This window comes from Oryzias melastigma, linkage group LG3 (assembly GCF_002922805.2).
Source record: "Oryzias melastigma strain HK-1 linkage group LG3, ASM292280v2, whole genome shotgun sequence".
In the NCBI taxonomy this organism is placed as follows: Eukaryota; Metazoa; Chordata; class Actinopteri; order Beloniformes; family Adrianichthyidae; genus Oryzias; species Oryzias melastigma.
This window is the reverse complement of record NC_050514.1, coordinates 17,199,989-17,221,006: the sequence shown is the minus strand read 5'-3', so window position 1 is coordinate 17,221,006 and position 21,018 is coordinate 17,199,989. Positions and strand designations below refer to the sequence as shown.

The 21,018-nt window shown below is 40.1% G+C and overlaps 1 protein-coding gene across 6 annotated transcripts in view; it reads left to right on the top strand.

The window, feature by feature from the left end:
* Positions 1–17: 17 nt before the first annotated feature.
* The window catches only part of dennd5a (DENN/MADD domain containing 5A), a 25,877-nt gene continuing 4,876 nt past the window's right edge, over positions 18–21,018 (top strand). The window contains exons 1-18 of one of the 6 annotated variants that reach the window (XM_024295110.2): positions 35–302; positions 5,912–5,983; positions 6,818–6,927; positions 7,108–7,786; positions 10,606–10,793; positions 11,227–11,538; positions 12,987–13,202; positions 13,295–13,529; positions 13,674–13,763; positions 15,447–15,597; positions 15,701–15,815; positions 16,554–16,685; positions 17,843–17,995; positions 18,122–18,209; positions 18,313–18,400; positions 19,825–19,953; positions 20,381–20,502; positions 20,578–20,723. In XM_024295110.2, the coding sequence (XP_024150878.1) occupies positions 203–302; positions 5,912–5,983; positions 6,818–6,927; positions 7,108–7,786; positions 10,606–10,793; positions 11,227–11,538; positions 12,987–13,202; positions 13,295–13,529; positions 13,674–13,763; positions 15,447–15,597; positions 15,701–15,815; positions 16,554–16,685; positions 17,843–17,995; positions 18,122–18,209; positions 18,313–18,400; positions 19,825–19,953; positions 20,381–20,502; positions 20,578–20,723 (3,126 nt within the window). In that variant the 5' untranslated portion in view covers positions 35–202. Of the gene's footprint in view, positions 303–5,911; positions 5,984–6,817; positions 6,928–7,107; positions 7,787–10,605; positions 10,794–11,226; positions 11,539–12,986; positions 13,203–13,294; positions 13,530–13,673; positions 13,764–15,446; positions 15,598–15,700; positions 15,816–16,553; positions 16,686–17,842; positions 17,996–18,121; positions 18,210–18,312; positions 18,401–19,824; positions 19,954–20,380; positions 20,503–20,577; positions 20,724–21,018 lie in introns of all 6 variants that reach the window. The other 5 variants (XM_024295111.2, XM_024295112.1, XM_024295114.2 and 2 more) reach the window with 5 other exon arrangements.

The following is a 21,018-nucleotide window of genomic DNA, read 5'->3' as shown; positions in this document are numbered from 1 at the left end:
TGTAAGCCTTATTCTGAAGGAATCAAACCGGATATGTGACTGCTTTGCTACTGCTAGCTTTATAATTTAGCTTAGTATGGGTAGAGATTTTCAAGCCTTGTAATAACGTCTCGCACGTAATGGCTGGGAGAAATCCCTTCTCCGAGTTCGTTTAATATGCTCCCCGTTGTAGGGATAAGGGTAGCACCGGACCAGTCTCAAAATGACAACGGGCTTCAGCTCCGGTTCTTCTCGGTTCGCAGATTATTTTGTGATCTGCGGACTCGACACCGACAGCGGGCTGGAACCCGACGAACTGTCCGGTAAGCGTGTAAGCTATTATTCTAAAGGTCGGACTGGTGTTGGGGAAAAAGAGATATGAGAGCTATTTTGATATTAAGTCATATTTGTGATTGTAAAACAATTTTCTGAAGCGAGGGCGGGTTTTCGTGTATCTAACGTGTATTATGGTTGTTAATGTGAATACACAGCGAGCTTTACATAGGGCCTAGCTCATCTTCTCAGCCTGTTTGAGCGTAATTAGAACAGGATTACCAGCTATTTCTACGTCTTTCTATTTACTGCCACCCTTTCTGACTAAAGGTTTTTCTTATTTGTATAAAAATGCATCAAATGTCCGCTTTTCCTGTATATTGGGGTAGGTAAGTGTTTCCCACAAGCCATAACCACAGTTAGCAGATTAAAACTTGTATAAATAATGTGTTTCGTGCACTAATATTGTACATATTATAAAAAGAACTGTCACAAATTAACAAAGGTGCGCGGGACTTCTGGGTAACGACAGAAAATCAAACATAAACCCCTGCATTGACCTCAAATATCACTTAAATCCAATGTGCTAGATGGATTCTTAGAACACAGACTCTTTTTGAGCAAATATGAATAGATTTAACATGGAATCAGGGTTCAAAAGATCAACTAACAGCAGGATTTTTTAAAAGGGATTCGGACTTTGATCGTGATTTGTATCAACCTCAACATGGGCTGTAGTTAAAAGTAAGGATTTGGAAAATTGTGAGCATGTTACAACATGCGGCTCAAAGACCTGATATAATAAAACATGAATGAGTGACAACGTATTGGCCAAAAATAAAATAACTTAATCATCTTCCTCTACTATGGTTGGGGTTTTTGTTGGTCTCTTAACCTTTACCGGTTATTTATCAATGACCTTTAGCTTTGTGGTGAGACATTTAAGGCCAGATAACAGGGGTCTTTTGGGAGCTTAAGTTTAGTAATTTCATTCAAAAAAATCTGGTTGGTTGATCAAATTCTTCTCTTTTTAAGCCATATGTGACACCACTCACTGTAAACTCTGACCGTCTGTAGTTACAGAGGATGGAGAGTATGTACGTAACACTGGTTGTGAGCTTTTAATTATGACTTCAGGTTGCTTTTGGAGAGAAAACCAGTTCTTGGAGCAGATATAGATGTGGAGATATTTACATCATCATTACCTCTGCTGAAATACTAATAAGAAGGTCTCTGCTTAATTTTAAACTGAGGTTTATTTATGTTTGAGAAAAAGCTGCTCTTGTACACCATTGAAGCTCTTCTGTATGTTTTCAGTTTTATTTGATAATCCACACAAGTGTCCTTTCTGAACAGATACATTTTCAAGGCCTTTTTTTCTATTTACCATTTATTATTTTTGTGTATATTTAGCAGCTGTTCATAACTGTAGTTTCAAGAGCTTTTACGTTGGAGTAAATCTGCTTTATTCTGGTCTCTATATTATACTGGTGTGATTTATTATGACTCAGCAGGCAGTGAAAGGCATATAAAGTTTGTGTTCTAAGAGTGGACCTATGAGTTCCTTTTTTTCTTAAACCTCTTTGACTTAACCAAAAATCTTCTTAGTTTTCAAACCCTTAGGCTATCTTCTTCCTGTTTGTACTTCCTTTATTTTTAGTTCCTGTTTACGACTCAAGGAGTTTGAATAATTGGAACAAGTTTAAGATTATGCACTTGTCCTGTTTTGTAACTGAGTGCAGGGCATTGGCCTAGAGAGTAGAGACATACTTACACCTTACATGGTTTGTCACTATGACAATCCTTTTGTTTGTAACCTTGGTTTTAGCCACACAGCATTAATTATTATTTAGAGATGTTACTTTCACATTTCATCCATAAAGTGTACTTTCCACCTATTGTTGGTTTGTTATCTTTTGGTAAAATCGCTGCTCATGCTGGGCGTATGGGATGGAAATGAGTACACAAATACTGTTTGCGATAAAGTTTCTTTTATATGTTTCTGACTCAACAGAAAGTAAACCACTGAAACTGTGCTCAGACGCTGTGAGGTTGACGCCAGCGAAGCTGCTCTACTTACAGAGCGATGCTGCTTTTGTAGAAAGAACATGGGGGTTTGCCCTCATGATGTGTTTGTCATTTCTTGAAGAGAGGAAACGGTGTGAAAATATGGCACTACGTGTCAGGGTTAGCAAAACAATCAAGTAATTTACTGTAAACGTGTCTTCTGATTTATTTTGAATACTTAAAAAAAAGCTTTTTCTTTTTTTTAATCGTTTTTCCCCAAATATCTTTTCTAATTAAATCTCTAAACGTGAACACGGTATGTACTTTTTTTCTTATCATTCTTAGGGATCATCTGAGTAATCTAGGTAGAATGCAGAACCTGGGAAATTCTACATTTTAAGATAAAGTTAACACTTTCATGACCCTTACTTTAGCAAAGTTGAAAAAAGTGGTCACAAAAATCACATTTTTGTCAGCAATTGATCCTCTACGTAAAAACAGCTCAGTTGTTTGCTTTTAATTAGCTGCTTCAAGCCATCACACTTGACTAAGTGGTGCATTTAATTGACACACCAATGTAAAAGTAGCGCATTGGTGTTATGAAATGCAAGAAATGTTATTTTAGCGTTAAAATATTTACTACTAATGGTTATTTTGTAGTTGTATATACATGCAATTTGGGGAAAAAAGGGAAGTAGTAGAAAAATATGACTTGTAAAACAGTAAATGAGAGATGGTGTTAACTGGTTTTCTATCTTAAATACTTTATAAATCAATGCTTTTTTAAAGTGATTTACGAGTTTGGAAAAAAATAGTAAATGAAGACTTAGTGTATACATCTCCAAAAACGTATTAGTAAATCACGTTTTAGCAAAATGGATAAACATTGTTTATGAACTGATTTATATCCCACCGAAAGCTAGTTTGATAGTTACAGAGTCAGAACTGACTTGATCCAATACAGTATCTTTTTTTTTTTTTCCGTACATTTGACCAACATTTTTTTTTCTTTACTGTGGTTAATTGTGTACAGCAATAAAAGACAACCTAAAGGAAGTTTTTGTGTTTTTTTTTTTTTTGTGTGTGTTTTTTTATGATGTCGAGCAGCACTTGATGATTTAATTAGCATATGTATGACCCAACAGTCTCACAGGCAACAAATCAGAGACAAGCAGAGACGCTCCACTTATTCAAATGCAAAATCTCCTTTTTGAGAACTCCAGGGAGCCTCTCTCCAATGCTTCTCAGCCAGCGATGAGGATGAATGGCACAGCCTGAAAGCTCGCCTTAAATACATATCGTGTCTAGTATCCGTAATATTTTAGGTCACTGTTTTATGCAATTTTATTATTTGTCTATATTAATTGAAAAAACTTATCTCATGTTTGATTTTGTAAATGTTTTCTTCAAATCTTCTGATATATCTGGGTTTCTGTTTACAAAAAGCGAGGCGTAGATTCGTGCTGCCGTCCTCGTGAGTTCTGTTACGTAGGTGTGAGAGTGTTTGAATGCAGGAGGGGGGGGGGACACGCTGTGGGTGGTCTCTGGTTCATCGGAAGTGAAGCCTCATCTTCACTCCCACGGCTTCCGGTGGATTTATGGAAGAACGTGACAAAAGATGAACACTGAAGGGTTTGGGATTGTTTTGAGGTTAACAATGTGGCTTCTTCAGGTGATTTAAATGGCTTATAATTGACTTTAATGATCAGGTGGAAACACCTGTGTAGGTGAGGTCACTTTCACTGAAGCAAAGCGTAAGATTGGAAAATAAACCAATAGGCATGCCATCCATCCATCCGTCCGTCCAGAATCAAACTGATCTAGGTGTTTTAGTCATACCCAAATAGTATTTACACATCTCAACTGCAGCTGTTTGTCATTTGAGAGAATCTGCTTAATCAGATTACTCGTAGTCAAAGAACGCCAATGATTATTTCCAATTTATCTAACTGCCAAATGCCACCAGATGTTTCTTTACAGGAAGACTTTCGGTTACATCGAGCTGCTCCGTGTGCATTTCCACGTTCTGTCTGGGAACCTGACCCACATTCACAATCTCATGAGCTGCAGATTTAAGTCTTCCTGTAAAAGCAGAAAACTCTGTCACGTGGAGATTAAACGCTGAGGTCTGTCTCATCACAGCAGAAATGCTAAAACTGTAACTGACTGAATCCCATTTTCTTTCTAACAATCGGTATGACCAATTCTCATTTGCCGACTTGTTTGTAGTCTGAGCCTCCTGGCCTACTTTCTTCCCCGAGGACAGTTTGGAAATAGATGTTGCCAACAGATTCAGCTGCTTTATCCTCAAGATGTTTACTCCTTGTCAGGATTTGTTTCATTGCACTGATGGACCTCATATGAACCTGTTTGATGCTCCACTCGCCACTTTTATTGGGTCACCAACTTTTCAGTCTAGGGGGGAAATTTACAGATGCTTAAGTTTCAACTTTGATTATCTTTTGAAATTTATTTTAAATTCAGAAACTGACACAGGACACAAATAAGGGATTAAACGCTATCATCTTTACATATTTTTCACAACTTTATTGTTTCTCATTGGTTCACTTACTTCTCATTTGACTTTTCCATGCAGCATGAAAGCTTTTTTTGTTCCAGCAGAGCCGTGCCCTTAGTTCATCTCAAAACGGGATGGATGGGATGAAAGCAGGAACTATAGCTGATTTGCAAAAACATAAAGTGTCTTTCTTTGGAACGTTAGGTAACCGAGCATGGCTCTAGGGCCGCAACGTAAGAGTGGTCATTCATCAAAAGCCAGCACAGTACATGGACATGCACAGTAATGTTCACAGCCCAACCACAGTGTAAAGTCACAGTCATCTGAGGATGTTACTTCTTTTGAATCCTTTGTATGGGTCTTTTTTTCTGTAGTGTGACAAACAAAAACAACTGACAGTTTAACAAGTGAAACAATGACAAAGGGATTTTTTTTCTATTCTATTGATTCTGGATGCTTCTAACAAAAGGGAAAAGAGCTGTCCTTTGTGGTGGTTATCTGTTTTTTTCAGATTTCTTCATCTGTTTTCCTCTGTTACCTCTGGGTCAAATCCCAGAAGGATCTGGTTTTATTAACCCCTCTTTCAGGCATTCTGTTTTGTGTTATTTCAGCTTAAAAGTCCAATTTTATTCGGACCAAAATCCTCACATTTTTGTATTTTTACATGAACTTAATCTTGGAGATTCATACATAAAATGTAATGCCAATTTATGATGTTTTAAAAAAAATATTTCTGAAATAGATGTCATAAAACCTTTTTTTTATTTTAAATATTTTTTTATGTATTCCAAGAAGATTTTTACAGAATTACAGCTTTTCAAATTGTGTTTGGGGTGGACTGAAATGACTTCTTTCACCACCACCACCTCAGTGCATTTAATGCGAGAATACAGTCCAGTTGTGTGCATGGTGTCCATCACGAAAAAGCAAAGTGCCGCGTGCAGAAATGCTCCGTCTGGCATGAGCTGGCACGTCCACCTGACACTGATGGATAACGTCCTTGTTGTTTTGGCAGTTCGGAGCCAAGCTCTCAAAGTACGGCTGTCGGGAGCGTTTTGCACGCATAAAGAAGTGATGCGCGACTCAGTGGAGAAGCGGGCTTTTTTAATCATTTTTGTTTCGTTTGTTGTGTAGCTTTATGCCAGTATATAGAAGCTACTAAATTCAGAGATGGGGCCAGAGGAAAATTGGCACAGGCAAACGAAGGTAATGGTCGTCCCACCACACACACTGCTGTCCCCTTTTAATCTGAGCTGAGCTTTAACCCTCCCACCTTATACCTCGAAGCGCCTTGTACACCCCACCCTTCTCCACCTGCCTATGCAAACTTTTTTTGTTGTCCCACCACCCTCCCCACCCCCCAAAATCTGAGTTTTATAGCTACTTCTAGCACAGTTGTGGGGACTTTTCCTGTCTACTTTGCTAACTCTTGGTGTCTTGTTTTTTTTTTTTTTTTTTCTCCTGATGTTTCTTTCTCCCTGCTGAGTCTCACTCATCTCCTTTTAGCTGCAGCTGAACAAGGAGCTGGCGTTTGACAATCACTGCTTCTGTTCTTCTCGCACGCCAATCCAGCGTTGCCCGCACTGGCATTGCTTGGTCAATGTTTACTCTTTCCCCCCCCTTACACTCTGAATGACTTTTCAGTACCGCCTTGGTGTGTGCATCACTTCTGCTTTACTCTGGGTTTGAATCAACTCAGCTAGTGCTTCTGTGACTGATCAGTCTGTATCTCCCTCTGTATTGCCATTAAAGCTGTTGCAAAAACATTCTCATCAAAGTTGGGTGCATTTTTTTCCCTCCTTTCTACAAGAATGCAGCTGTTCATACGTTCACCTTTTTGAACAGGATGAAGATGGCAGCTTTATATGATGCAATACGACCTTCCTTTCAAGACAAACGTGCTCATCTGCTTGCCTTGCACCAAATACGCTTGCTTTTGATCCAACATTGTTTTGTGTGTGTCTGTTGTGTACTAAAGCCAAACTCACTGTTTTTTTTTCCTTTCTTGTTTTCTTGCGCTTGTATTTGTTGTACTTGCAGGTGAAAATTTTGAGCAGAGTCCACTGCGGAGAACCTTTAAGTCCAAAGTTCTAGCACATTATCCGGACAATGTGGAGTGGAGCCCATTTGACCAGGATGCAGTTGGCATGGTATTTGTATTAGTTTCATTTTCTACTTTGAAATAAACCAATAAATGCATCTGATTGCCAATAGAATTAAAAAATGCACCTGACAAAATGTGCCCTAATTGAACTTTTCTCCTTAAATAATGCAAAGTCCTACAAAATAAGCAGTGATTTTTCTCAACCCTGTGATCTGTTCTCCCACAGCTCTGTATGCCAAAGGGCTTGTCCTTCAGGACACAGATTGACTCGAGGGAGCCGCAGTTTCACTCCTTCATCATCACCAGAGAGGATGGCTCTCGGACGTACGGCTTCGCCCTCACGTTCTTCGAAGAGGTGACGAGCAAGCAGATCTGCAGCGCCATGCAGACCCTTTACCACATGCACAACGCGGAGCAGTATGACATCTTGCACACCCCCACCACGCCGAAAGGACCCGAGGACCAGCGAGTCCCCCAGCCACATCATGTCCTCCGCGCTGCCCCCGCCATCTCCCGGCTACAGCGTTTCAATTCCTACGACATCAGCCGCGACACGCTGTACGTGTCCAAGTGTATCTGTCTGATAACGCCCATGGCTTTCGCTCAGGCCTGCAGGAAGGTACTGCAACAGCTTCACCAGGCTGTCACCTCGCCCCAGCCCCCTCCCCTACCACTAGAGAGCTACATCTTCAACATCCTCTACGAGGTACCCCTGCCACCTCCAGGGCGCTCCCTCAAGTTCTCGGGCGTCTACGGGCCCATCGTGTGCCAGAGGCCGAGCACCTCCGAGCTGCCGCTCTTTGACTTTCCCATCGGTGAAATGTTCAACCTGCTGGGAGTGGAGAACGTTCTTCAGCTGTTCACGTGCGCTCTGCTGGAGATGCAGATACTGCTCTTCTCTCAGCGTAAGTCACCAGTCTTTACATGTGAGCTTTAGCACCTAGTCAATTTATCATTACATGATGGCTTCACATTGTAGTCACCTCAGATGCCAATATTAAAATTTCACTAGCATTATCCGAGAATATATATGCTCTAACTTATATAGAAATAACAGCAGTTTCTTTTAGGTTTCTGAGTTATAGCCTTGTTGGTAGCGTCATCTTTAAGAGCTTCTTCTGCAGCTGAAGGTGATATCAGTATTATGTCATTGGAGCAGGTAGTGTCCGGGCATCCATTTACTAAGGGCCGTCGTAGCTTTGATGACAGACGTCCTTGTTAATGCATTTTGGATGAGCATAAGAGCAGCTCCGATTGCCAACAGCACAAAGGTATTGCTCCATTATAGATGTAGAGCCTTTTATTTATTAGCTATTTCAAAACAGCCTTCCTCGTCTGTGGAAAATAGAACAGCCTCACTAGAGGTATTAGTCACAGAGCAGATGTTTTTTAATACTTGAACATTATGGGAATTTACCAGAGCCTAATATAATCTGATTTCACAGTGATCCGTATTCTTTGTATGTTGCTCAAAACACATGACTGTGTGATCAGTTTTGTCATTTAATTGCAGCTTTTCCTGAAAAAAACAGAGCAGAGCTTGAGGCTTGATTGCAATTATTCATTAATGAAGATTGTGCTAATTTAAATTAACCTTTAGAAAAGCAAGATTAATGCCTTTTAATGCAAAGGACGAAAAGCAGGTAAATAATGCTGCTGGGTCTGGTATAATGTCTGGATCCATTACTGCAAAAGTAGGCAAATGGTTTTCAAAACAACTGAAGCACAGAGGGGGTGTGTGTGGGATCTATTAAGGGGGGGAAGCTGTGGTTGTTGCCTGGCAACTTGGAGACAGTGAGGATAGCGGTGATGCAGGATGATTATTATTGGTTAGCAGTGACATCATGGCTCTCTCTTCAACCCCGTGAGGCTCATCGCTGCAGAACACGCGCGGGGTGTTGAAGACTCCAGCGGCTGGCGATCCTCTGCCACGAACAAGTCGGAGGTTATTAGAAAAATACCAGCATGGGATAAGGGGATGCTGTGCAAATGTGGAGGGGGCAGTTAATGCAGTCAAAAATGAACATAGAGTTCCTTTCTGTGGCTTGAAAGAAATCAAAGAGCTTTCTTTTTTATGAAAACATAAAATATGTGATGTTCAAATGCGGTCTGTTTCCTTTCACTGTCATTTTCATTTTTTAAATGAGAGATCTTTTTGTGCGTCAGCTAATGTGTCACCCCACAATCTGTGTCATCCCACGACACTGTCAGGAAGTTTTCCCTCTAACAAAGCAAGCGATTCGTGAAGCTAAAAGTGACAGAACAGATTAAGGGTGTTCAAATTTAGAAACAAGCCCAGACTTGAATGGGGACAATATTCTCTTTTTCAGCAAAGTATTGCAACACATTTCTTACTGCAGATTACCTTTAGCATACATTTGCTCCATTAGTTAAAATTTAATTCACCTGTATTTTATTATTATTTTGTTCAAATTTTATTTAGGACATTTTTATAATAAAATAATAATAATTCTTGAAGCAGTTGTATTGGGTTACACAATTATTTAGCTTTTTCTAAAACATTTGTGCTGCTTTTTTGGCATCTAATTCTGGTGGCGGAGTTTGAAAGAAGACAGACCACGTTAGTATTCTTCTCCCCATCCTGGAGAGGAAGCATGCTAAGAAGAGGCCCTGAGGTGGAGGCCCAAACTGGGGTGGGAATCCCTTCACATGCTTTAAAAGCATGTCCAAATGAAGGAATGGCACCTACTCTTGTCACCATATTGGGATAGGTGGCGTTGCTGCATAGTAGGTGTTAGCGGGATTGAGAAGGAATGCAGATGAAGAGGACGCTACACAGTGGAGCGAGGTGTGAAACTCTGAACTGAAAGGAGTGTTGCTATGTTGAGTCACGGTGAAAGAATCTGATGTGGAACAGGGAGGCCAGCTGACTGGACTTGTGACACACTTCAGTGCATGAACCCTCTGGGGGTGTCTGCTAAAACACCTGTCAGAGTCTCAAGAGACAGAAGTGATACTGTGTGAAGAGCCTTTAGGGACTTAAACATTTGTTTAGTTTATAAAATCGCCTTTTGGCCGGAAATTCATGCAAAATAATAAAACTTTACTGTCAGTTTGTTTCATCCTTAAAGCTTTGAGTTTGTTGGGATAAAAAAAAAACACTTTTCTGTCTTTAGATTGTATGTGCAGCTGCATTAATGGAGACAAAAATGTTGCTGTATAAAAGAGGAATCAAGTTAAAAAATACATTTCTTAAATGCATCAGAAATTGATTATTTTTTTCAAGAGCTTATCACACAAATGTCAGCATGATAAAACTCTTGTGCTGCTAATTGGTCAAAGATCCAGCTCCCAATTATAGAGACACAGAAGAATGAGCCACAAAGACATTGCTGCTGAAGTTTTTAAGTGGATGTCGATCGCTTTTGTCATGTCTTGTTATACCTCTGAAGAATTTGCCCCAGAAAACGGCAACTGTGTTTCTTTCTGTGGCTGCAGTGAGTCACTAATGCTGCTCTTTTGACCCAAACCGATTTGTATGTTTGGCTGCAGTTTGTAGCCTCATACATTCAAAGACAAAGTAGTGGAATGATGCAAGAACGATGAAATCCAGTTTAATTCATTAGCCCTAAAGGCAACAAAATATATATTAAAAAATGTATTTTATGTGTTTAGGAGCTTATTATTACTTCATTCTGTTCACTAAAGTTAATTTACATTTTTTTTCCTTATGACAGCATGAATTTGTGTGTGGTTTCAACAGATTACCAAAGGCTGATGACGGTGGCGGAGAGCATCACAGCCTTAATGTTCCCCTTCCAGTGGCAGCATGTGTATGTTCCCATCCTGCCCGCTTCGCTCCTCCACTTCCTGGACGCTCCTGTGCCGTATCTCATGGGGCTCCATTCTAATGGACAGGATGACCGGACCAAGCTGGAGCTGCCGCAGGAGGTACAAATGGAAAGAAACCGTCACAAAGCATTTTGCTATTGAGCGTCGAGGCATTTTATCTTAAAACTAAATGGGATCAACTTGTTGTCTTGGAACACATCCTGCTTGATTCCTGGCTGCTAGCTTGCTGCTAATTACCTGAAGGAGGTGTGTTTGTCAGCCTGAAACGTATTGCTTGATCTGCTCCTCTGCTCTAAATCCTCACCCACATGAATTTTGTAGTTCTCGTAAGGTGTCTCCTTACTTTAGACTTTTAAAATTTAACCTGATTGCTGTTCTTGGTGAACAGGTATGTTTCAAGAAACCCAACCCCTATTAAAGAACTCGGTAGGCAGTTCAGGAAAGGCAGACATTTGTCCTTTTTTTAAACGCTGGTTCAGCACAGCTTTTGTGCGTACAGATTGTCATCTGTTGCTTCTTGTGTTTCTTCCAGGCGAACTTGTGTTTCGTGGACATTGATAATCACTTCATTGAACTGCCAGAGGAACTGCCTCAGTTCCCCAACAAATTGGAGTTCATCCAGGAGATCTCAGAGGTGCTCATGTCCTTCAACGTGTCTCCAGAGGGGAACATCCTCTCCAGAGACAGCCAAGCCGCGTACCGGAGCTTTCGATCCGTCGACGTGGTCTCTGACACGCGCAACGGCAACCTGGCCTCGCCTCTTAACTCCTACTTGCTGAGAGAGAATGAAACCATCGCCAGGTTGCAGGCTCTGGTCAAGAGGACAGGTGTCAGCCTGGAGAAGGTGAGGTCACCATATGAATAAAACACGTGGATGCAACACTGATCATTTGTCGTGTGGCGCAGATTTATTTATTTACTTGAATCTAAATAGGGAAGGCCAGTGACACTAAAATATAGAGAATCACAGTGGTTTGAAAACATAAAAATCATGTTTTTCTTTTTTTTTTTTTCTTCACTGCAGATATAGTAAATTGCGTCCATGTCTACAGATCACAACTGCAGTAGTGCTGCTAAAAACGGTCCTGAAAATAGTGCCGTCTGAAAAAATTCAGTAGAGTAACTGCAGGGTTTCAGTCAAATACTGACATCGGAGTTCAACTGTGACTGCAGCTGTTGTAGAAGCTCCCCCCAAATACTGTAATAACTCCTGTCCTGCACTGGCTTCATTTTTAGACATTTGACTTTAAATGATTCTGCAAACACTATTTTGATGAGCATATAATGACTGATAAGCAACATTAAATGATGGAAAACTACTACTTTTATTCTCAAAGTGTTGCTGTTTTATGCTTTGTAGATTAGAAAATGCAGTTCAGTAGCCCCTTCATATAACACGGTTCACTCTCCACAGTTTCACAGATTTATTTTAGTGCCATTTTGCATGATTTTTTTTTTTTTGTGTTTTTTACTGTGCATTACATTCTGCCTCCTGATTGGCTGTAGAATGTTGTCAAACAGTCTTCTCTGAACCATGTCTCCTGCACAGAATAAAATGCAGTAGACATTTTTAAAATTACATAAATCTTCAATTGTGATAAAATCTTTGTTTTCATTCTATAATGTTACATTTATTTTTTGTATAGGTTTCAACTTTGAGCGTTTAAACAAGAAAGAAAGGTGTGAAAATGTTAGAACAGTGTATTAAGTGTGTAGTGAGGAGGTTTACAGCCTTAAAAAATCTGTAAGTGTAAAAGATATTGCCGACTATTTTGTGGATTTTGCCTATTGCGGCTTATTTTTAGTACGTAACTTCCTCAATAAACGAGGTACCACTGTACTCTTCAGACATGGATGAATGAACTCATCTCCCCTGGTATGTTTACTCTAATTGGCTTATCTACTTGTGGTCAACTTGAGCATACTTAGAACAGATTAGCACTTCTATGTTTTCACAGCTACAAGGTCAAACCTTTCTTATTATTGCTGCAGTGTGGAGACAGACACTTAAATATTCTATTTTTTTCTGTAATATAAGCATAAACATGGGGGTAATTCTACTGGATTATTTTGTCCGTCTAAAGCTGGTACCAGTTCAGAAGGAAAAAAGACCCTCTGCACTCTTAGGTTCTGGATGCAAACGGATGTCTTTCACTTCCTTCCTCATGACCCTGTTGCCCATCAGCACCATGCACCTAAATAGGATGACGGTAAACAAATGATAACAAATCATTGTGCAGCTGTCACATTCACCTTTTCCCCCTTTTTGTCTTGAATATTTGTCTGTATCAGCTGGAGGTGAAAGAGGACGCCAGTTGCATCAAGGACATGCGGTTTCACTGTGACGAAGAGGAACTAAAGATGCATCAACTCAACATTCAAGTGCGCGAGGTCTTCGCCAACAGGTTCACCCAAATGTTCGCAGACTACGAAGTGTTCGTCATCCAGCAGGGCCACGATAAAGAGTCCTGGTTCACCAATCGAGACCAGATGCAAAACTTTGACAAGGTAAAAGCCTTGTGGTCCGTTTGGTAGCAGAGTGAGTGCTAAAAAATGTTGATTGAGATATCAAACATCTTACTTTAAACTTCTTTTTTCAGGCTTCTTTCCTGTCTGACCAACCAGAGCCCTACCTGCCCTTCCTGTCACGCTTTTTGGAGACCCAAATGTTCGCCTCCTTCATCGACAGCAAGATTCTCTGCCACGACGATGAGGAGAAGGAGCACACCCTGAGGGTGTTCGACACACGTGTGGATAAGATCCGCATGCTGAACGTCCGGACCCCCACCCTGCGCACCTCTATGTACCAAAAATGTACCAACATTGAAGATTCAGGTGAGAACAAGGACATTTGATCATTTCCTAAATCTCATATTACTACAGTTCGTTCTCCTTAAATGTATTTTTTTCCACACAGCTCAAAAAGTTTTTGGCAGAATGACTGCTGTTGCTGACTGCTGCTTGATCTCTTGTTTGCAGAAACTAAGGTTAAAAATGGATATAAAAAAGCAACTATTGCCTCTCCTGGACCGCATGACAATGAACTAGAGAGTGACGAGACCGACCTGCGTAATATTTGTTCTTCTTACTTCAGACTCACATGGGTTAGGGCCACGCGTGCGGTGCATGGTTAGATACAGTGGAGTAAAGAAGTTTTTGCTAGTCACTGATTCTCCAGGTTAAACCACCTAAATAGATGAGAGGTCTTTAATGTTCATCTCAGCTCTGAGAAACTAAAAGACAAATCCAGGAAATCCCATTGTTTTTAATTAATTAACTTTTATGATGGTGCAGATGATAAATATTTGATTGATAACAGAAGTTCTCCTCAATACTTTGTAATCCTTGTTGTCAATGACAGAGGTCAAGCGTTTCCCGTAGGTACACTGTAGCTGCTATTTTGGTCCATACCTCTACACAGGTCTTATCAAGAACTGTGATGTTTCGGGGCTGTTGCTGGGCAACACAGACTTTCAACTCCCTTCACAGATTGAGGTCCAGAGAGTGGCCAGGCCACTTGAGAACCTCTAAATGCCTTTTTGTCGCCCCTACGATGTGTTGTGGATTGTTGTCATGCTGAAAGATCCAGACAAGTTTTTTAAACAGTAGTTTTTGTCTGCTCCTGATTCATAATGATTTGAATAAAAATATTTTAATTTGAGTTTAATTTCTTTAATATATGTCCGCTGTCATCAGAACATATTAAAAAGGACCAAAACACATTATTCATCAGAAAGGGTCAATAAGAGTGTAAACAGGTGTCTTTACACAGATAACGATTCAAACAGGTGCCATTAATACAGGTAACGAGTGGAGGATAGAAGAGTTTCTTAAAGAAGAAGTGGCAGAATTCCTTGGTTTTTTTAGGCAAATACTTATTTTCTGCACCATTTTTATTTCTTTTATTGTTTGAAATAAACCAATTAACTAATGGTAAAAATTAATTCTCAAAAAATCATACAATGTATTTTTTTTTCTTTTTTTTTTACATTCTGTTTATCGCATTTGAAGTGTATTTATTTATAATGAACATTACAGACCTCTCATCATTTTAATTGGAACAAATACTTTTTTGCCCCACTGCACACTCACAGAGGATGGGTTACTCTGTATTTAATACCTTTTAAATAAAGTTGTTTCTTTCCACAAGGTGAAGATGTATTAAATCCTTTTTAATGTTGGAAACTTTGGGTCATCATAAATCTGCATATTAGGAGATCAGGTGAAGACGTACTGACATGTGTAACTTTTTTAACTCCTAGCTATTTACATCTAACATCTGTATTTCTGCCCTTTCACTGTTATTAAACCAGAAGATGTTGTTAATGTTCTGGCTTTGTTCCTCTGAACAAAACATCTATTTTTACCCTGTTTGTTTTTGTGTGGGTGTTGGTGAGGAACTGATTCTGGGATTTTCTTTTAGAGTTAAACATGTTTTTTTGCTGTTGTGAAGAGTAATGTTGTTTATAAACCAGAAATGTGTTTGTCATATTATATTATAAGTTTTTTTAACATAGTCTTGAAAAAAGTCTATTATTTAATATTATTTAATAAGAAATAATATACTAAGCTTACACTGGTGTGTTATTAAAAGCTGTTTTTCTTTTTTTTTTTTTTTTTTTTACTAATTGAATTAAAAACATGTTTGTACACTCTTAGTGTATGCAAACCTTATACTTTGTTTTGCTGAGGCAAATCTTTTTAAAAGTAAGTTAAATATAAGCTATATATATACGACTGTGATCTCCACAGAGAAAGCCATTGAGATGCGAGTGGCAAAGATTGACCACACCGCCCTGCACCCCCACCTGCTGGACATGAAGATCGGACAGGGCCGCTACGAGCAGGGCTTCTTCCCCCGGCTGCAGTCGGACGTGCTCTCCACCGGGCCCAGCAGCAACAAGTGAATATTAATGAAACTGTCATTCCTGTTTGGTTGATGTCAATCGACGCTCTCTGCATCGGAGCCGTCCTTGGCAGCTGTTTTCAAAAAAAGCTTATCACAGGTCCACCGCTGTGTGCCACAGATGGGCCAAGAGGAGCGCTCCTGCCCAGTGGAGGAGGAGGGACCGACAAAAGCAACACGCCGAGCACCTCTACTTGGACAACGACCAGAGAGAGGTGTGAACCCTGTGCTGTGTTCTCATCCACTGCGTCGTTCATGCAGACTAAAAGTCTCAGCTTTGTTGCTTGAAATCATTTTTGGCATGACCTTTTTCATTTGCTTTGTTTTGACTTTGCTCTTATCTGTTTTTGTCCGCTCTCCCATCCCTTCTCTCACATATCTGGTCTGATATTTTGTTTTTTTTCTGCCTTTCCTTTCCTGCACTCACGCACTCTCAGCATGTAGAGTGTTTGTTTCCGGAGCTCCAGCTCCTGCTGTTTCTTGACTACTACTGGCTCTCGCAGTCCTTCAAGCCCTGTCTAAAGTCGGTGACAGTGGATGTGGTATGTGCTGGCTAACCACAGACCAAATCAAATATCCTCGAGCAAAGGCGGCATCCAAGTGCTGCTTCTGCCCATCCATTTCCACAGACAATCTTGACACATTACATGTTAGCAAATCAAAGAGATTAGTTACAACTCTAGTAATCCATTGAAGAATGTTCAGATTTAAAAAGTTTATATTTTTCTGAAGCATCATTGGTTGCACTTTAACTCTGCTTTGGTATTTCTCTTAACTCATCTACTAAATATTTGATATCAATCAGTAACTGTTAAAATACCTCTGGTTAGAATATCTAGTGTTTCTTTTTCCCATTAAAGCCCACATTATGCATCTGTGATAAACAATTTAACCTTAAATGCTAATTACTAAGGTAAAACAAGCTTCTTATTAAGTTTTCTTTCCTTTTCTAGAAATATATCCAGGAAGCCAGAAACTTGGGAACCACCATCAGACAGCCTAAACTGTCCAACCTGTCCCCCTCTGTGATCGCTCAAACTAATTGGAAGTTTGTTGAAGGATTGCTGAAGGAGTGCAGGAACAAGGTTTGGGATTAAACTTAATTTATGGTCAGAAGTGGTTTTTATCCTGTGAAAACAAGTGAGGAGTTTCACATCAAAACATAACTGGTATTGCTTTTTTTTATTTTTAAATCGGTATGTTTTTTTCAAGACATCATTGTTCATTAGGAAAAATGAAAAAATTGGTACAAAAGTAATGCTTCAACTCATCAATAGCATTGACATGTATTAGTTTACTGGACAAAACAAGGTGTTCCCGTCTTTCATAGAAAATGCCTTATCTCCGGCTCTGGCAAAATGAGCCCAAAGCCCTTCACCGTGGCTTCCTGTTTGTCTGCCGCAATTTTTTATCCAGAAGAGTGATTGGTCTCAGAATCGCTGTGGTGGTATCAACACCATGAGTTTTGTGCAGCATCAATGCTGTCTCCCCATTTGGACCCACGGTGGCCGGGATCACCAGCTTAACGTCTGGTCATCGCCAAACCCCCAGCCCTTTTCAACATCCGTGGTAGAGTGCCCGTGCTGCTATTGAACGATTTCTAACAATCGGGCAGTGGCAGTGGAACGGCAGCTCAAGGTTGGCTGGAGAGTGGCCGTCTAAAATCGCCCAATGATCAGAGGATATTGGAGACTTTAGATACTCTCCTATCAGTCAATTATTGCACTGCTGCCTTACTGCCTCCCCCTCCCGGAGGTCCTCCCAGCCCTCCAAATGTGCCCGTGCAGCCACTGATCTGATGTCAATTTTTTTTATTTTTTCTTCAAACTTCCACGGCCACCTGCCTAATTTGCTGAAAAACTTCAATTAAGGTTGCAGCACAGTGGCATTTTGGGATATATGGCTGTATTCTAAGCTTCTAAGCTCTACTCTAGCTGTTGTTTTTTGTATTTTACTATTTTTTTGTCTGACAGTTATATGTCTTAGTTATCTCCTTGGAAATGTTGACTTGGGTGTTTTTTGTGCGGCTTGATTAGTTTTGTGTTGCTTCTTAAAAGTAGACAAAATCTTATGTATAAAGGTCAATACTGCCTTCAGATGTAAATATATTGAAGGGAAAATAACTAATTTTAACTCATATGTTTGATTTTTAATTTCAATACATTTTATTTGATAATCCCCATATGTCTATCTCAGTATATGTCTCCATACAAATGCAGTTGTTGTTTTGTTTTGCCCGCAGACTAAGCGTATGCTGGTGGAGAAAATGGGTCGGGAGGCTGTGGAGTTAGGTCATGGGGAGGTTAGCATCACGGGGGTGGAGGAGAACACTCTGATCGCGAGCCTCTGCGACCTGCTGGAGAGGATCTGGAGCCACGGACTGCAGGTTAAACAGGTCAGGAAAAACAAGCTGTTTGTCAAATCCATTTTTGCAATAACAATGATTGAATGACTGATTTTGACTTGCATCAATATCTGAGTAAACAAACACATCAATGGGTGCCTATTTTTCCCCTTTCAGGGTAAATCTGCTTTGTGGTCGCATCTGCTGCATTACCAGGACAGCAAAGAGAAGAAGAACGCCACTCCTGGCAGTTTGGGTCCTCCAGGTAAACCATTCCTTTTGCCTGATAATAAAGGTTCATCACAATATTTTTCATCATTATTTATTACTGGTTTAATACTGATTTTGTTTTTTTGTTTTTTTACCAGGCTTTATACATGACACTGAAAGAAGGAAATCCGATGGAGGTGGATCAGCCATGCCTCCAATGAGAATATCCCTGATCCAGGACATGAGGTGAGGAAAAGCGGTCGCTTTAGTTGCTGTTCAACCATAAATGAAAATCTAGTAGACAAACACTGCCCCCTTGTGGTGGCCTATCCAATCAAACTAAAAAAATGCAGTTGTACTGGTTTTGTATGACCTTCAAAGAATATTTTTCAGCTCTTTCTTGCTGTTTTTTAAATTTTCTTTATTTTTGTTAATTATAATTTTTAATCACTCTGTGGAAACATAGCTGTTTCATACCTAAACAAGGTTAAGCGATAAAACATGTTGCTTCATACTCAAGTAACTTTGTTGAATTTGAAAAAGTAAGAAAACAATTAAAAACAATACAAACAAATCATCATTTCCCTTTTTTTTCTAAATTCTAATGTGAACTTTTAGTACTTTATTTGGAAGCCCTCATTACTTGTTTTCAGAGATAATCTGATATTTGAGAGCTTAGAGCTCACATGAAGCCTGTATGAAGTCTGAATGAGTCACTGAAGCATGCTGGCTGCTTGCCTCAGCACCTGCGCATGTGTTTACGCGTCACGACGCCCACCCTCGATGTAATGTTGTCGCCTTACTTGTGTTGTCTTGGCCTGTGTGAGGAAGATCCAGAGTGAATCTGTGTAGAACAGCATGTTACTTCCAGCCTAATTACCAGACCCCCCACCAGTCTACATGAGTGGATAAGGGGGGGTCTCAGGATGCTAGCATGCTGCAGCATTCAGTGTTGATCAATATTTCCTCCTCCTTCTTGTTGACCTGTTAAAGCTACAATTGCAAACTAAGTCTGTCTGAGTCACAGCTGATACATTCTCGTGGTTTTATCACCTTTCCCAATAAAAGTATCAATGCTATTTTGACTATTTAGGAATATTTGTCACTAAGATCTCAATAAGAGACCAACACTTATTTCTTGCCGGGGTAATAACATGTGGGAGGAAGGAGGATGAAAGGCGGAGGAGGGGATGTGGCCTGCATACGGTACAGGTGAAGTGGAATGGAATCTGTCTGGACATCAAGGACAAGCTGCAGTAGCTTGGAGCAATAACACGCAACCGGCGGCGCATGCACTCAGAGTGAAAATGCCACCGTGGCATTTATGTCTGGCCTAAACAACCATTAAATCCGTCTTTATTTCATTTGGCTTCAATCCATTCAATATCTTGTCATCAAAATGTAAAATGAAATGAGTTGTAGAATAAGCTGTGAATCATTTTGCAGTTTGTATTTGGTTGTGTTCAGCATTGTTTCATTTGAGCTGTTAACCTTTTATTGACTGTCTGGCATTTGCTGACAAACAGCCCCAGGAAATAATCTAAATAACTGGATTTGAGATCACAGCCGCAGACTTTTTGTGCTTCTGTTGTCCTCATTTTGCCTTTCTTTAACACTAACTTTGGCTATTTTGCCATATTTTAAAAAGTTTTTTTGTTTTTTGTCTGCAGACATATTCAGAACATCAGTGAGATCAAAACCGATGTGGGGAAGGCCAGAGCCTGGGTTCGTCTCTCGATGGAGAAGAAACTGCTTTCCAGACACCTGAAGCAGCTGCTCTCTGATCAAGAGCTTACAAAGTGAGCAGAAGATTGCCTCCTCAGAGCAAATGTTTACGCTGGTTCTGCTTTGGCATTCTCAGTGGGACAGAACTCTTACTTCCTCACACGTTTTGTTTTCCTCTTGACCTTCTTTTCTGCTTGTGCAGGAATGTCTGTCTCAAAGCAGATGAAGATGATGAGTGATCTGGACATTTATAATACATTACCCCTTTTTAATTTTGCATAGCATCATGCAGTAGTCCACACAGTCTAAATAATTAATTCTTCTTCATAATGGATATCTGAGCAATGAATCTGTTTTGGGGAACTCTGTCTGTCTTAGTAACTCTAGAGTAATTTGACAAAAATGGAACAATATTTTCATTTCATAAAATACAAAAAAAAAATCTGGAATCTGAAATGATCTGTAGTGGTCTTTGATGTTTTGTTTTTTTTTTCTTTCTAGAAAGCTGTACAAGCGGTATGCTTTCCTGCGCTGCGATGATGAAAAGGAGCAGTTCCTTTACCACCTCCTGTCCTTTAATGCCGTGGATTACTTCTGTTTCACCAACGTCTTTACAACCATCAGTGAGTGCTCTTTTCATCTTTTTTTTCCCCCTCCCTCCTACGGTGTGAGTTTAACACTTTGCTTCTCCATCTCAGTGATTCCTTATCACGTGGTGGTTGTGCCGAGTAAGAAACTGAGCGGATCCATGTTCACGGCCAATCCTTGGGTCTGTGTTTCCGGTGAGCTGGCAGAGACTGGAGTCCTGCAGGTTCCCAGAAACACTCTGGAGATCACGTTTGAGGTTTGTGTTAAGTATTCTCCTAAAGCCTGCCTCTCTGAGACACATTTTTTAATCAGAGTTCTGTTGCTGCATTCCCATACTGGTTGTAGCTGATCTTGCAGTTGCAATTTCAATACTGCAGCTTTGAAATAGAATATTTTGCAGATATTTTACAGGATCAAATAGAAAAAGCTGTCATCTTTTATTCTGTGTATGTTATGTTGAGTAACTTTAGAGCAGGGGTCTCAAACTCGCGGCCCGCGGGCCATTTGCGGCCCGCAGGATGATGATTTGCGGCCCCCGTCTTCATATGAAA